Source organism: Ranitomeya imitator, chromosome 1, assembly GCF_032444005.1.
Source record: "Ranitomeya imitator isolate aRanImi1 chromosome 1, aRanImi1.pri, whole genome shotgun sequence".
Lineage (NCBI taxonomy): Eukaryota > Metazoa > Chordata > Amphibia > Anura > Dendrobatidae > Ranitomeya > Ranitomeya imitator.
The window spans coordinates 1,226,018,773-1,226,036,655 of record NC_091282.1 but is presented as its reverse complement, the minus strand read 5'-3'; the positions used below and the strand labels follow the sequence as shown (position 1 = coordinate 1,226,036,655).

The 17,883-nt window shown below is 41.5% G+C and overlaps 1 protein-coding gene across 1 annotated transcript in view; it reads right to left on the bottom strand.

Annotated features, from left to right (window-relative positions):
* Window positions 1-298: 298 nt before the first annotated feature.
* SFXN5 (sideroflexin 5) overlaps window positions 299-17,883 on the bottom strand; it is a 345,747-nt gene continuing 328,162 nt past the window's right edge. The window contains exon 14 of the mRNA XM_069745104.1: window positions 299-864. Within this exon, the coding sequence (XP_069601205.1) occupies window positions 787-864 (78 nt within the window). The 3' untranslated portion in view covers window positions 299-786. The remainder of the gene's footprint in view (window positions 865-17,883) is intronic.

Below are 17,883 nucleotides of genomic sequence, written 5' to 3'. Positions count from 1 at the left end.
CTTGATGGTATGAAGTGAAGCCATAAATCACCTGCTCAAAATACTTATCTTCAACACAACTTTAAAGTGAGTAAGTACGGTATGTGATATTCCTGAACATTTCGGTTAAGACAATGACGATTATATAATTTTATAATTTTCCAATTAGTATCAGAGCTAATCTAATCCCGTTAGTAGGAGCCCATGGGACTCCGCGACTGAAGCTAAGGCATATCCAAGCCACGCCTTACCGAAATCAAACCAATATCTATTATGGTCTAAATGACGCTGGTGCCGGATACTGAACTAAGTCGTGACATTAATTTGTTTTTCTATATTTAATTAATCATGTTTTGTCATGCTTAGCGTTAATTACCCAACTGGGTCTCGTGACATCATCAAGCATCTAGAGGTGAAATTGTGCCACGTGACTCCTGTGCCATCAGTCTTCGTGTTAATCACACTGATCATGTTTCGCAGGCTAATTGGATGAATCATTCACTTTTCATGCAGCGATTGTGATCGTATGAGATTTTTTTAGCATTTTTTTTTATAATCTATTGGTTTTTTATAAAAGTGTCGGTACCACATTATTGTGCCATTTATTATCTCCCCCTTGGCAACAGTAGGACGTGAATCGGGTTCCTCCTCTACCTCGGAGAGTTGATAGTTCTGTGTTAGTTTTCCCCAGCTGTCGGGGACAAGGGAGAGTTCAGGTGTTCGTCTGTTCCTTGCTTTGTGGTAAGTGACGGGGAGGCAGGGAGACTTTATGCTTCATTGTTCGGTGACGAGGTGACCGAATTTGGCTTACAATCCTTTGTTGTAGACCACCGTCCGAGAGGTGGTGTTCATCGCAATTTCTGGCTCCAGTCGTGAGGTCTCAATCTGTTTAAGAGCAAACAGTAAAATATCAGGATCAGCAAAAAATACATATCTCAATTGGCAATATAAGTTGGGTCATACTCTTTAGATATGACATCCCCTAACATGTTGTCCATCAGAATTACGGCACGGCCTGAATGTGAGAGCGCAAAGCAGGTTTTCTCAAAACGTCTAGTCAATTCAAAAAAAGGGGCGAAGGCAAAAAGTGGTGAATACCAAGAATTTGCCTTTTCCATGCTCCTCTCCGGAGCCTCCACAGCATTTTCATACGAAAGAGTGGAACATCGTCCAAGGACCTTTATCTGAACTATTGATTTATGATAAAAAAATGTAAACGACGCTGACTCTTCATAACAGCAGCGTTCCTATAAAAAAGAGCCGACATTTATGAGAGGAAGCCGTTCGGCTCTGTTACTTGTAGGGGAACCCTAAAGACTTCCATTATTTACCGTACTTCATAAATGACTATTGTGAAATGTTTTGATAGAGGCGACTATAATGTGTTACAGCTAATTATAATTAAGATACATCACCATAATTCAGGAGAGTGTAGGCAGCGATCAGTTCTGCTGGTGAACCGTGCAAGCTAACATATGGCTCCGACGTCAGCGCGTCATCCACATACAGCGTAGAAGGTAGCCAAGAGGACAGGGCACAGCGAAAGATACCGCAACATAACATGTATGGGGGCACCGAAAATAAGAAACCAACAGGCTCATCAATTACTGGCGTTACAGCAGAGGATCACCTCTCAGGAGCAGCATAAAAAGATAGAGCAACATAGTAATCATTGCATTACCTATCCCGAGTTACATCCTGTATTATACCCCAGAGCTGCACTCACTATTCTGCTGGTGCAGTCACTGTGTACATACATTACATTACTGATCCTGAGTTACCTCCTGTATTATACCCCAGAGCTGAACTCACTATTCTGCTGGTGCAGTCACTGTGTAAATACAGTACATTACTGATCCTGAGTTACATCCTGTATTATACTCCAGAGCTGCACTCACTATTCTGCTGGTGCAGTCACTGTGTACATACATTACTGATCCTGAGTTATATCCTGTATTATACCCCAGAGCTGCACTCACTATTCTGCTGGTGCAGTCACTGTGTAAATACAGTACATTACTGATCCTGAGTTACATCCTGTATTATACTCCAGAGCTGCACTCACTATTCTGCTGGTGCAGTCACTGTGTACATACATTACTGATCCTGAGTTACATCCTGTATTATACCCCAGAGCTGCACTCACTATTCTGCTGGTGCTGTCACTGTGTACATACATTACATTACTGATCCTGAGTTACATCCTGTATTATACCCCAGAGCTGCACTCACTATTATGCTGGTGCAGTCACTGTGTACATACATTACATTACTGATCTTGAGTTACCTCCTGTATTATACCCCAGAGCTGCACTCACTATTCTGCTGGTGCAGTCACTGTGTACATACATTACATTACTGATCCTGATTTACATCCTGTATTATACCCCAGAGCTGCACTCACTATTCTGCTGGTGCAGTCACTGTGTACATACATTACATTACTGATCCTGAGTTACCTCCTGTATTATACCCCAGAGCTGCACTCACTATTCTGCTGGTGCAGTCACTGTGTACATACATTACATCACTGATCCTGAGTTACCTCCTGTATTATACCCCAGAGCTGCACTCACTATTCTGCTGGTGCAATCACTGTGTACATACATTACATTACTGATCCTGAGTTACATCCTGTATTATACTCCAGAGCTGCACTCAGTATTCTGCTGGTGCAGTCACTGTGTACATACATTACATTACTGATCCTGAGTTACGTCCTGTATTATACTCCAGAGCTGCACTCACTATTCTGCTGGTGCAGTCACTGTGTACATACATTACATTACTGATCCTGAGTTACATCCTGTATTATACTCCAGAGCTGCACTCACTATTCTGCTGGTGCAGTCACTGTGTACATACATTACATTACTGATCCTGAGTTACATCCTGTATTATACTCCAGAGCTGCACTCACTATTCTGCTGGTGCAGTCACTGTGTACATACATTACATTACTGATCCTGAGTTACATTCTGTATTATACCCCAGAGCTGCACTCACTATTCTGCTGGTGCAGTCACTGTGTACATACATTACATTACTGATCCTGAGTTACATCCTGTATTATACCCCAGAGCTGCACTCACTATTCTGCTGGTGCAGTCACTGTGTACATACATTACATTACTGATCCTGAGTTACATTCTGTATTATACTCCAGAGCTGCACTCACTATTCTGCTGGTGCAGTCACTGTGTACATACATTATAATAGTGGACACGTGTGTGAGAAGGCAGAGATGTCTGTTTTTCTTGTTTCATCCTTTTCGCCTATACGAGTCACACTCCCTTGATGACGTTTCTTTATTGAGGGACGCGTCGGGGGATATATTTTCTGGGGTTTTCTGCAGAGCTGATATGGGTCCTTGTTAGGGTGGGAGCAGATACACGGGGGCAGGACAGGGCAGGCAATAGGAAATTGTGCCCACGACTGGATGCCCCTTGGTTGGGGAGATCTCGGCCGTGGTTTTGCACTGGAATTTTTTGGTGATTTTCTCATTTGTGATTTGGTGATGTCATATTTTGAAAAATTACACCCATGTCAATCAATGGATCACTAGATCATCCGGAATGAGAGGTGCCGTTCTCGATCACTTTTCGTACTGGTCATAGAGGGCAGTCCTGTAGTAAGGTGCTGATCATTTAGTAGACACATTAGGGATTTCTGGGTTCATAGAGGGGTTTCCAAAGTGCAGAGAACCTACAGAAATCATCTGTATTGCTGTAGGACCAGTCCCGTCCTGCGTCAGACACACCTCAATTATATGGATTGATTTTGTGTAATGCATCATTTCTCCTGCGGAGGCAGTGCAGGGAGAGGATGGTGCTCTTATTGCCAGGTTTCTCCATAGATTACACAGACCATCAGGAGCACATTGTAATCTGCAAAATGACAATTCCTCAAGTTCTTTTTCTAATTTCTAATAAAAAAAACAAAAAAACAAAACATTAAAAGTTTGGAATCGCAGAAATCCTATTGACCTGGAGCTCGAGTTGCCCACGAACAATGGCGGAATTGCATTTTTGACCAGTTCACAACACTTGGAATTTTCTTTGCATGTTTCTGCACGTTGTACGGTGATGTGACGGCACTAAGCAAAACTACAACTCGAGAAAGTCAGAAAGAAAAAAGCACAAAAGAGAAAATGGTAATGGCGGGAAGTGGTGATAGAGGTGCGGCGGAAAATGCTGGCGCTATAGAAATAAACATGATTATTACCATAGAGGACGACTGTCACGGTTCACGGGGAGGATACCCTTATCTTCCCCACCACTCACACCAATTTGTCACGAACCGGGGTTGTTTTGGTTGCCCCTGGTTCCTTCTGAAGGGGATTTATCTATATCCCACTGCCCAGTTCCGGTTTGGGACCTGCAGCTCTTTGGCACCCCCCTTAACCTCTGGTCAGACCGGGTTCTGCATCTAGGATAATTAGTCGACCCAGACGACCCAGGAAAACATACTCAGAAGGGAGGTAAGAACATTTCTAAAACAATCCACAGCGAGGAGATTGGAACAAAACAAAATCCTCTAAACTGCATGCTCGCAAACGCCAGAAGCCTGACAAACAAGATGGAAGAACTAGAAGCAGAAATATCTACAGGTAACTTTGACATAGTGGGAATAACCGAGACATGGTTAGATGAAAGCTATGACTGGGCAGTTAACTTACAGGGTTACAGTCTGTTTAGAAAGGATCGTAAAAATCGGAGAGGAGGAGGGGTTTGTCTCTATGTAAAGTCTTGTCTAAAGTCCACTTTAAGGGAGGATATTAGCGAAGGGAATGAGGATGTCGAGTCCATATGGGTTGAAATTCATGGAGGGAAAAATGGTAACAAAATTCTCATTGGGGTCTGTTACAAACCCCCAAATATAACAGAAAGCATGGAAAGTCTACTTCTAAAGCAGATAGATGAAGCTGCAACCCATAATGAGGTCCTGGTTATGGGGGACTTTAACTACCCGGATATTAACTGGGAAACAGAAACCTGTGAAACCCATAAAGGCAACAGGTTTCTGCTAATAACCAAGAAAAATTATCTTTCACAATTGGTGCAGAATCCAACCAGAGGAGCAGCACTTTTAGACCTAATACTATCTAATAGACCTGACAGAATAACAAATCTGCAGGTGGTCGGGCATCTAGGAAATAGCGACCACAATATTGTACAGTTTCACCTGTCTTTCACTAGGGGGACTTGTCAGGGAGTCACAAAAACACTGAACTTTAGGAAGGCAAAGTTTGAACAGCTTAGAGATGCCCTTAATCTGGTAGACTGGGACAATATCCTCAGAAATGAGAATACAGATAATAAATGGGAAATGTTTAAGAACATCCTAAATAGGCAGTGTAAGCGGTTTATACCTTGTGGGAATAAAAGGACTAGAAATAGGAAAAACCCAATGTGGCTAAACAAAGAAGTAAGACAGGCAATTAACAGTAAAAAGAAAGCATTTGCACTACTAAAGCAGGATGGCACCATTGAAGCTCTAAAAAACTATAGGGAGAAAAATACTTTATCTAAAAAACTAATTAAAGCTGCCAAAAAGGAAACAGAGAAGCACATTGCTAAGGAGAGTAAAACTAATCCCAAACTGTTCTTCAACTATATCAATAGTAAAAGAATAAAAACTGAAAATGTAGGCCCCTTAAAAAATAGTGAGGAAAGAATGGTTGTAGATGACGAGGAAAAAGCTAACATATTAAACACCTTCTTCTCCACGGTATTCACGGTGGAAAATGAAATGCTAGGTGAAATCCCAAGAAACAATGAAAACCCTATATTAAGGGTCACCAATCTAACCCAAGAAGAGGTGCGAAACCGGCTAAATAAGATTAAAATAGATAAATCTCCGGGTCCGGATGGCATACACCCACGAGTACTAAGGGAACTAAGTAATGTAATAGATAAACCATTATTTCTTATTTTTAGTGACTCTATAGCGACAGGGTCTGTTCCGCAGGACTGGCGCATAGCAAATGTGGTGCCAATATTCAAAAAGGGCTCTAAAAGTGAACCTGGAAATTATAGGCCAGTAAGTCTAACCTCTATTGTTGGTAAAATATTTGAAGGGTTTCTGAGGGATGTTATTCTGGATTATCTCAATGAGAATAACTGTTTAACTCCATATCAGCATGGGTTTATGAGAAATCGCTCCTGTCAAACCAATCTAATCAGTTTTTATGAAGAGGTAAGCTATAGACTGGACCACGGTGAGTCATTGGACGTGGTATATCTCGATTTTTCCAAAGCGTTTGATACCGTGCCGCACAAGAGGTTGGTACACAAAATGAGAATGCTTGGTCTGGGGGAAAATGTGTGTAAATGGGTTAGTAACTGGCTTAGTGATAGAAAGCAGAGGGTGGTTATAAATGGTATAGTCTCTAACTGGGTCGCTGTGACCAGTGGGGTACCGCAGGGGTCAGTATTGGGACCTGTTCTCTTCAACATATTCATTAATGATCTGGTAGAAGGTTTAGACAGTAAAATATCGATATTTGCAGATGATACAAAACTATGTAAAGCAGTTAATACAAGAGAAGATAGTATTCTGCTACAGATGGATCTGGATAAGTTGGAAACTTGGGCTGAAAGGTGGCAGATGAGGTTTAACAATGATAAATGTAAGGTTATACACATGGGAAGAGGGAATCAATATCACCATTACACACTGAACGGGAATGAGAGCATTATACTGCCTCTGTACAAATCCCTAGTTAGACCGCACATGGAGTACTGTGTCCAGTTTTGGGCACCGGTGCTCAGGAAGGATATAATGGAACTAGAGAGAGTACAAAGGAGGGCAACAAAATTAATAAAGGGGATGGGAGAACTACAATACCCAGATAGATTAGCGAAATTAGGATTATTTAGTCTAGAAAAAAGACGACTGAGGGGCGATCTAATAACCATGTATAAGTATATAAGGGGACAATACAAATATCTCGCTGAGGATCTGTTTATACCAAGGAAGGTGACGGGCACAAGGGGGCATTCTTTGCGTCTGGAGGAGAGAAGGTTTTTCCACCAACATAGAAGAGGATTCTTTACTGTTAGGGCAGTGAGAATCTGGAATTGCTTGCCTGAGGAGGTGGTGATGGCGAACTCAGTCAAGGGGTTCAAGAGAGGCCTGGATGTCTTCCTGGAGCAGAACAATATTGTATCATACAATTATTAGGTTCTGTAGAAGGACGTAGATCTGGGTATTTATTATGATGGAATATAGGCTGAACTGGATGGACAAATGTCTTTTTTCGGCCTTACTAACTATGTTACTATGTTACTATGTTACTATGTTAGTCGCCAGAAAGTTGAAAAAAACAAAGATCTTATAAAGAAGACAAGTATCATATGTACAGTACAATTACAAATAAAAGGGGATTAAAGTTGAAAAAACACTTACATTTCTTTCAGATAATTTCATTTCCTGGCTGCCCATGTGCTCAGGCACATACATCTAGATGCATCACACATCTGTGTAGCAGCTAGACCCCGGACGAAAGACACACTCACAACTCAGTAGGGTTAAGATATACCCTCTCGTCGTGACATCACTGTGTGGGGCCAAGATATGCAATGCACTCCTCTTTTCTCAGAGTAATGACAAACAATTTTTTGACATAGATCGCTGTATGAACCTCATATACGGATGACACAATGATCAGGAGGTGCACCACGTCGGGGGATTCTTTTAAGTGTAAATACGGCGTAGTTACATGACCCGCTTACGGAGAAACCCGCTCCTTGCACTTGTTGGGTTTAGTTTCTAGCGATTTCAGGGAGTTATAGATCTCTCGATGGACATCCGGAATATATAATCCTTATATCTCTAGCCCTGATCCTTGCAAATATATATATAACTTTCAAAGAACAATAGAATCCTATGCTTCTGTGCCAGTTTTAGCCAGTATCAGGTGGGACGGGGGGTAAGGGGGGGGGGGAGGGAATCAATGAGGAGTGTAGGGAGACCTGCTTTTGCAGCACAAAGACATAAAAATTCTTGATGGAGGGGAAATGAGAGTTTAGGATTCCAGCCTTCTGTTAGCAGGCACAGGAAACTGCAGATGAGAGCCCTGTATGTGTAACTGCAGTATTCAGAACTTCTTCCTATTTCCTGATATCAACCAACTTACAAAACTGTAAATTCTGGATTATTGGAGGGGAATCGTCTTTGTAGGATTATCATATTTCAGCCAATGAAGAGAGTAAACATTAGAGGGTCTCCTGCTCTGGAGGACTGGAGAGACATCAGCCATTGATGTGAATGGACTTTGTGTAATACTTCATTTACCCTGTGGAGATGCTGTAGGGAAACTGAACAGTTACTGACAAGTTTCTCCACAGTTTTCACTCATCCTTAAGGGAATCTCATTTTTCTCAGGACACAACTAAAAGCTGTCTAAAGCTGAGAACCCCTTAAAGATGAAGATCCAGAGGGTAATTGCTGGTGTGTCTGTCCTCTGGGATGCTGAGGAGGGGCTCTGCAGCTGGTTGTGCATGATCAGCCTCCACTTCATCCATTGTCTATGGCACTGCTCAGCAGCACTCCACTATTTCCTGCCATACTATTGACAATTGGTGGAGTAAAGTTTGAGCAACTCCGCTCTATTTCTAAGGGTCCCTGAGGGCCCCAGCGGTTGGAAACCCAGCTCTATTTTGGGAATCACTCTTTAAATTTCTCTCTGTATTCATTAGTTGTGATTAGAGATGAGCAAACCCAATGTCACGGGTGTGTGAGGTGTGACAGATAGCCATCCTAGATACGACTGTAGAAGGTCTTTGCGTTTAGATCAAGCACTTTCTTGATTTTTGCATCTCTGTTATGGAACGATATCCTTCTTCCTCTAGGACCCAGGAGTCACCTCCACCTTCTGCTGCTAATCACACACCTGTGCTGAAGGTTTAAATACATTTAATTGCTGCAGCATGGTGCTGGTGTTAGCTCATTCTTGCCTCAGTCTTGTTGGAAGTTCTAGCAGTCAGTTAGTGTCTAACCTGAGGACCTTTAGAGGTTGCTGACTTGACATCTCGTTTGTCTTCTTAAGCTAAGTGTTTTCCCCTCATCCGTCTTCCATGTCTGTCTTTAGTGGGGACTGACTAGTGCACACCCTGTCCCCTCCCTATGTAGGGCCAATCGCTAGCGTCAGGCAGGGATTAGGTTCCTAGTTGCAGAACCTATATAGGGATGTTTAGGGCAGACAGGGTGATTTTAGATCTGCCTAGGGGTCTTCACTCACTCCTTCCCTAGTGTTAGGGCTCTCCCTTCCCTCTTCTCGTTGTTGTGCACTTATCCTTCACCCATCGTGACACCTGAAATTTAAAGAGTCGGGTTCATAGCTGAACTCTGAACACGGACCGCTCTCGGAATGTTCAGAGTTCCGGGAGAAGAGAGAGAAATTCCAGCTCCACAGTTGGGGGTCTCCATAGATTGTAATGGGATTTGGGGTCAAAATCGGGTAAAGTTCTGGAACTTTAGACTAAAGTCCGCTCATCCCTAGTTGTGACCCAATCAAAGGAAACTCTTACTGCTATAAGTCCTAAAAAAAATACAAACAACCAAGAAATAAAACCTCCAGAAAAAAATAAAATCTATCTATATATATTTATCTCCTGCAAAACTGTTTAACCTAGTTAAGACAAATTAGTTTCAAATTGTAGCAAACAATTTAACGATTTAAAATATTCAATGTTTGACAAGAAGATAAAAAAAAAAAATAACAGAAAAAAAAAAATAGGGGAAAAAAAATGTTCTTGATTTTTTTTTTTTCCGAGCTGCAAAACCAACAAAATATAAGATGGAAGCGAGTCGTGCGCGAGGTGCGACATAACCCTTCAGCAAAGCTGTTAAACAGCCACCAGAGCATTATGGGAAACAACACTCGGTTTATTCAAATGCACATATGTCAGCGCGGCACCATATGTCACAGGAAGCTATTTACAGTAATAATTAAATCTTAATCAACGTTTAACCTCTGTAAAATGTTTGAAGGATCTAATCACCCTTCAGACAGCACTAATGAAGGAGAAATAGATAAACATATAAAGGGAGCGGAGCCGCCGCACCGCAAACACCGCCACTGCGATACTGTATGGGGTCTGATGGAGGGGCGCGCCGGAGGATTCGGAGGGAACACATCTTGGGTGTCAGAGGTGTGAGGAGCTAATTCTGTACATCCATCCAGAACAGATGCAGCAGATTTCTCCAGTACCGTTATTAGACTCGCGCTCTCCCGCTGATGAATATTAATCCTAGGTACTGATCGCGGGGAGGGAAGGATGCCCAGCTGGCATGGGAAAGGGTTAATGAAGGTCGCCACTAATGAGGACAGGTAGGAGAAGGTGGATATGGAGGGGTCCGCAGACAGAGGATCAGGGGGCCCACTACCCAGCATTCCCTGCTCCATCTCCGGACCCTGGAGCAGTATATCTATGTGCAGGTGTGCACTGCTCCAAGGACCCCACAAAGTCACAGCCGCGGCTACTAGTAATCTACTGACCATGGGTATATATATATATACTGCATGTATCCTGCTCGTCAGAGGTATACATATATATACTGCATGTATCCTGCTCGTCAGAGGTATACATATATATACTGCATGTATCCTGCTCGTCAGAGGTATACATATATATACTGCATGTATCCTGCTCGTCAGAGGTATACATATATATACTGCACGTATGCTGCTCGTCAGAGGTATATATATATATACTGCACGTATCCTGCTCGTCAGAGGTATACATATATATACTGCACGTATGCTGCTCGTCAGAGGTATATATATATATACTGCACGTATCCTGCTCGTCAGAGGTATACATATATATACTGCATGCATCCTGCTCGTCAGAGGTATACATATATATACTGCATGTATCCTGCTCGTCAGAGGTATACATATATATACTGCACGTATGCTGCTCGTCAGAGGTATACATATATATACTGCATGTATCCTGCTCGTCAGAGGTATACATATATATACTGCACGTATCCTGCTCGTCAGAGGTATACATATATATACTGCACGTATCCTGCTCGTCAGAGGTATACATATATATACTGCATGTATCCTGCTCGTCAGAGGTATACATATATATACTGCATGTATCCTGCTCGTCAGAGGTATACATATATATACTGCATGTATCCTGCTCGTCAGAGGTATACATATATATACTGCATGTATCCTGCTTGTCAGAGGTATACATATATATACTGCATGTATCCTGCTCGTCAGAGGTATACATATATATACTGCATGTATCCTGCTCGTCAGCGGTATACATATATATACTGCATGTATCCTGCTCGTCAGAGGTATACATATATATACTGCATGTATCCTGCTCGTCAGAGGTATACATATATATACTGCATGTATCCTGCTCGTCAGAGGTATACATATATATACTGCATGTATCCTGCTCGTCAGAGGTATACATATATATACTGCATGTATCCTGCTTGTCAGAGGTATAAATATATATACTGCATGTATCCTGCTTGTCAGAGGTATACATATATATACTGCACGTATCCTGCTCGTCAGAGGTATACATATATATACTGCACGTATCCTGCTCGTCAGAGGTATACATATATATACTACACGTATCCTGCCCGTCAGAGGTATACATATATATACTGCATGTATCCTGCTCGTCAGAGGTATACATGTATATACTGCACGTATCCTGCTCGGCAGAGGTATACATATATATACTGCATGTATCCTGCTAGTCAGAGGTATACATATATATACTGCACGTATCCTGCTCGTCAGAGGTATACATATATATACTGCATGTATCCTGCTCGTCAGAGGTATTCATATATATACTGCACGTATCCTGCTCGTCAGAAGTATACATATATATACTGCAGGTATCCTGCTCGTCAGAGTATACATATATATACTGCATGTATCCTGCTCGTCAGGGTATACATATATATACTGCACGTATCCTGCTCGTCAGGGTATACATACATATACTGCATGTATCCTGCTCGTCAGAGGTATACATATATATACTGCATGTATCCTGCTCGTCAGAGGTATACATATATATACTGCATGTATCCTGCTCGTCAGAGGTATACATATATATACTGCATGTATCCTGCTCGTCAGAGGTATACATATATATACTGCATGTATCCTGCTCGTCAGAGGTATACATATATATACTGCACGTATCCTGCTCGTCAGAGGTATACATATATATATACTGCATGTATCCTGCTCGTCAGGGTATACATATATATACTGCATGTATCCTGCTCGGCAGAGGTATACATATATATACTGCATGTATCCTGCTAGTCAGAGGTATACATATATATACTGCACGTATCCTGCTCGTCAGAGGTATACATATATATACTGCATGTATCCTGCTCGTCAGAGGTATACATATATATACTGCATGTATCCTGCTCGTCAGAGGTATACATATATATACTGCATGTATCCTGCTCGTCAGAGGTATACATATATATACTGCACGTATCCTGCTCGTCAGAGGTATACATATATATACTGCATGTATCCTGCTCGTCAGAGTATACATATACAGGTCCTTCTCAAAAAATTAGCATATAGTGTTAAATTTCATTATTTACCATAATGTAATGATTACAATTAAACTTTCATATATTATAGATTCATTATCCACCAACTGAAATTTGTCAGGTCTTTTATTGTTTTAATACTGATGATTTTGGCATACAACTCCTGATAACCCAAAAAACCTGTCTCAATAAATTAGCATATCAAGAAAAGGTTCTCTAAACGACCTATTACCCTAATCTTCTGAATCAACTAATTAACTCTAAACACATGCAAAAGATACCTGAGGCTTTTATAAACTCCCTGCCTGGTTCATTACTCAAAACCCCCATCATGGGTAAGACTAGCGACCTGACAGATGTCAAGAAGGCCATCATTGACACCCTCAAGCAAGAGGGTAAGACCCAGAAAGAAATTTCTCAACAAATAGGCTGTTCCCAGAGTGCTGTATCAAGGCACCTCAATGGTAAGTCTGTTAGAAGGAAACAATGTGGCAGAAAACGCTGTACAACGAGAAGAGGAGACCGGACCCTGAGGAAGATTGTGGAGAAGGACCGATTCCAGACCTTGGGGAACCTGAGGAAGCAGTGGACTGAGTCTGGTGTGGAAACATCCAGAGCCACCGTGCACAGGCGTGTGCAGGAAATGGGCTACAGGTGCCGCATTCCCCAGGTAAAGCCACTTTTGAGCTACAGAGAAGCAGCACTGGACTGTTGCTAAGTGGTCCCAAGTACTTTTTTCTGATGAAAGCAAATTTTGCATGTCATTCGGAAATCAAGGTGCCAGAGTCTGGAGGAAGACTGGGGAGAAGGAAATGCCAAAATGCCTGAAGTCCAGTGTCAAGTACCCACAGTCAGTGATGGTGTGGGGTGCCATGTCAGCTGCTGGTGTTGGTCCACTGTGTTTCATCAAGGGCAGGGTCAATGCAGCTAGCTATCAGGAGATTTTGGAGCACTTCATGCTTCCATCGGCTGAAATGCTTTATGGAGATGAAGATTTCATTTTTCAGCACGACCTGGCACCTGCTCACAGTGCCAAAACCACTGGTAAATGGTTTACTGACCATGGTATTACTGTGCTCAATTGGCCTGCCAACTCTCCTGACCTGAACCCCATAGAGAATCTGTGGGATATTGTGAAGAGAAAGTTGAGAGACGCAAGACCCAACACTCTGGATGAGCTTAAGGCCGCTATTGAAGCATCCTGGGCCTCCATAACATCTCAGCAGTGGTCACAGGCTGATTGCCTCCATGCCACGCCGCATTGAAGCAGTCATTTCTGCCAAAGGATTCCCCACCAAGTATTGAGTGCATAACTGAACATTATTATTTGTTGGTTTTTTTGTTTGTTATTAAAAAACACTTTTATTTGATTGGATGGGTGAAATATGCTAATTTATTGAGACAGGTTTTTTGGGTTATCAGGAGTTGTATGCCAAAATCATCAGTATTAAAACAATAAAAGACCTGACAAATTTCAGTTGGTGGATAATGAATCTATAATATATGAAAGTTTAATTGTAATCATTACATTATGGTAAATAATGAAATTTAACACTATATGCTAATTTTTTGAGAAGGACCTGTATATACTGCACGTATCCTGCTCGTCAGGGTATACATATATATACTGCATGTATCCTGCTCGTCAGGGTATACATATATATACTGCATGTATCCTGCTCGTCAGAGGTATACATATATATACTGCACGTATCCTGCTCGTCAGAGGTATACATATATATATACTGCATGTATCCTGCTCGTCAGAGGTATACATATATATACTGCACGTATCCTGCTCGTCAGAGGTATACATATATATATACTGCACGTATCCTGCTCGTCAGAGGTATACATATATATATACTGCATGTATCCTGCTCGTCAGAAGTATACATATATATACTGCATGTATCCTGCTAGTCAGAGGTATACATATATATACTGCATGTATCCTGCTAGTCAGAGGTATACATATATATACTGCACGTATCCTGCTCGTCAGGGTATACATATATATACTGCACGTATCCTGCTCGTCAGAAGTATACATATATATACTGCATGTATCCTGCTCGTCAGAGGTATACATATATATACTGCATGTATCCTGCTCGTCAGAAGTATACATATATATACTGCACGTATCCTGCTCGTCAGGGTATACATATATATACTGCATGTATCCTGCTCGTCAGGGTATACATATATATACTGCAAGTATCCTGCTCGTCAGAGGTATACATATATATACTGCACGTATCCTTCTCGTCAGAGGTATACATATATATATACTGCATGTATCCTGCTCGTCAGAAGTATACATATATATACTGCATGTATCCTGCTCGTCAGGGTATACATATATATACTGCATGTATCCTGCTCGTCAGAGGTATACATATATATACTGCATGTATCCTGCTCATCAGAGGTATACATATATACACTGCATGTATCCTGCTCGTCAGAGGTATTCATATATATACTGCACGTATCCTGCTCGTCAGAAGTATACATATATATACTGCATGTATCCTGCTCGTCAGAGGTATACATATATATACTGCACGTATCCTGCTCGTCAGGGTATACATACATATACTGCACGTATCCTGCTCGTCAGGGTATACATATATATACTGCATGTATCCTGCTCGTCAGAGGTATTCATATATATACTGCACGTATCCTGCTTGTCAGAGGTATACATATATATACTGCATGTATCCTGCTCGTCAGAAGTATACATATATATACTGCATGTATCCTGCTCGTCAGAGGTATTCATATATATACTGCACGTATCCTGCTCGTCAGAAGTATACATATATATATACTGCATGTATCCTGCTCGTCAGAAGTATACATATATATACTGCATGTATCCTGCTCGTCAGGGTATACATATATATACTGCATGTATCCTGCTCGGCAGAGGTATACATATATATACTGCATGTATCCTGCTCGTCAGAGGTATACATATATGTACTGCATGTATCCTGCTCGCCAGAGGTATACATATATATACTGCATGTATCCTGCTTGTCAGAAGTGTACATATATATACTGCATGTATCCTGCTCGTCAGAGGTATACATTTATATACTGCATGTATCCTGCTCATCAGAGGTATACATATATACACTGCATGTATCCTGCTCGTTAGAGGTATACATATATATACTGCAGGTATCCTGCTCGTCAGAAGTGTACATATATATACTGCATGTATCCTGCTCGTCAGGGTATACATATATATACTGCAGGTATCCTGCTCGTCAGAATTATACATATATATACTGCATGTATTCTGCTCGTCAGAGGTATACATATATATACTGCATGCATCCTGCTCGGCAGAGGTATTCATATATATACTGCATGTATCCTGCTCGGCAGAGGTATACATATATATACTGCATGTATCCTGCTCGTCAGAGGTATACATATACATACTGCATGTATCCTGCTTGTCAGAGGTATACATATATATACTGCATGTATCATGCTCATCAGAGGTATACATATATATACTGCATGTATCCTGCTCGTCAGAGGTATACATATACATACTGCATGTATCCTGCTTGTCAGAGGTATTCATATATATACTGCATGTATCCTGCTCGTCAGAGGTATACATATATATATATATACTAGATTGTGGCCCGATTCTAACGCATCGGGTATTCTAGAATATGCATGTCCCAGTAGTAGAGACGCGGGATTTCCAGGACAGACAGACAGAAAGACAGACAGACAGACGGAAAAACCCTTAGACAATTATATATATAGATACTGCATGTATCCTGCTCGTCAGAGGTATACATATACAGTTAAGTCCATATATATTTGGACAGAGACAACATTTTTCTAATTTTGGTTATAGACATTATCACAATGAATTTTAAACAAAACAATTCAGATGCAGTTGAAGTTCAGACTTTCAGCTTTCATTTGAGGGTATCCACATTAAAAATGGATGAAGGGTTTAGGAGTTTCAGCTCCTTAACATGTACAACCCTGTTTTTAAAGGGACCAAAAGTAATTGGTCAGATTAAATAATTTTAAATAAAATATTCATTTCTAGTAGTTGGTTGAAAACCCTTTGTTGGCAATGACTGCCTGAAGTCTTGACCTCATGGACATCACCAGACGCTGTGTTTCCTCCTTTTTGATGCTCGGCCAGGCCTTCACTGCGGTGGTTTTCAGTTGCTGTTTGTTTGTGGGCCTTTCTGTCTGAAGTTTAGTCTTTAACAAGTGAAATGCTGCTCAATTGGGTTGAGATCAGGTGACTGACTTGGCCATTCCGGAATATTCCACTTCTTTGCTTTAATAAACTCCTGGGTTGCTTTGGCTTTATGTTTTGGGTCATTGTCCATCTGTAGTATGAAACTACGACCAATCAGTTTGGCTGCATGTGGCTGGATCTGAGCACACAGTATGGCGGCTCTGAAGACCTCAGAATTCATTCGGCTGCTTCTGTCCTGTGTCACATCATCCATAAACACTAGTGACCCAGTTCCACTGGCAGCCATGCATGCCCAAGCCATCACACTGTCTCCGCCGTGTTTTACAGATGATGTGGTGCTTTGGATCATGAGCTGGACCTTGCCTTCGCCATAATTTTCTCTTTCCATCATTCTGGTAGAGGTTGATCTTGGTTTCATCTGTCAATAGAACGTTCTTCCAGAACTGTGCGGCTTTTTTAGATGTTTTTTAGCCTTTTTCTTCTTGATGCTTGAGTGGCTGCACCATGCAGTGAACCCTCTGTAGTTACTTTCATGCAGTCTTCTCTTTATGGTAGATTTGGATAGTGATACGCCGACCTCCTGGAGAGCGTTGGTCACTTGGTCGGCTGTTGTGAAGGGGTTTCTCTTCACCATGGAGATTATTCTGCGATCATCCACCACTGTTGTCTTCCGTGGGCGCCCAGGTCTTTTTGCATTGATGAGTTCACCAGTGCTTTCTTTCTTTCTCAGGATGTACCAAACTGTAGATTTTGCAGCTCCTAATATTGTAGCAATTTCTCGGATGGTTTTTTTCTGTTTTCGCAGCTTAAGGATGGCTTGTTTCACCTCCATGGAGAGCTCCTTTGACCACATGTTTACTTCACAGCAAAACCTTCCAAATGCATCACCACACCTCAAATCAACACCAGGCCTTTTATCTGCTTAATTTAGAATGACATAATGAAGGGATTGCCCACACCTGTCCATGAAATAGCCTTGGAGTCAATTGTCCAATAACTTTTGGTCCCTTTAAAAAACAGGGTGGCACATGTTAAGGAGCTGAAACTCCTAAACCCTTCATCCA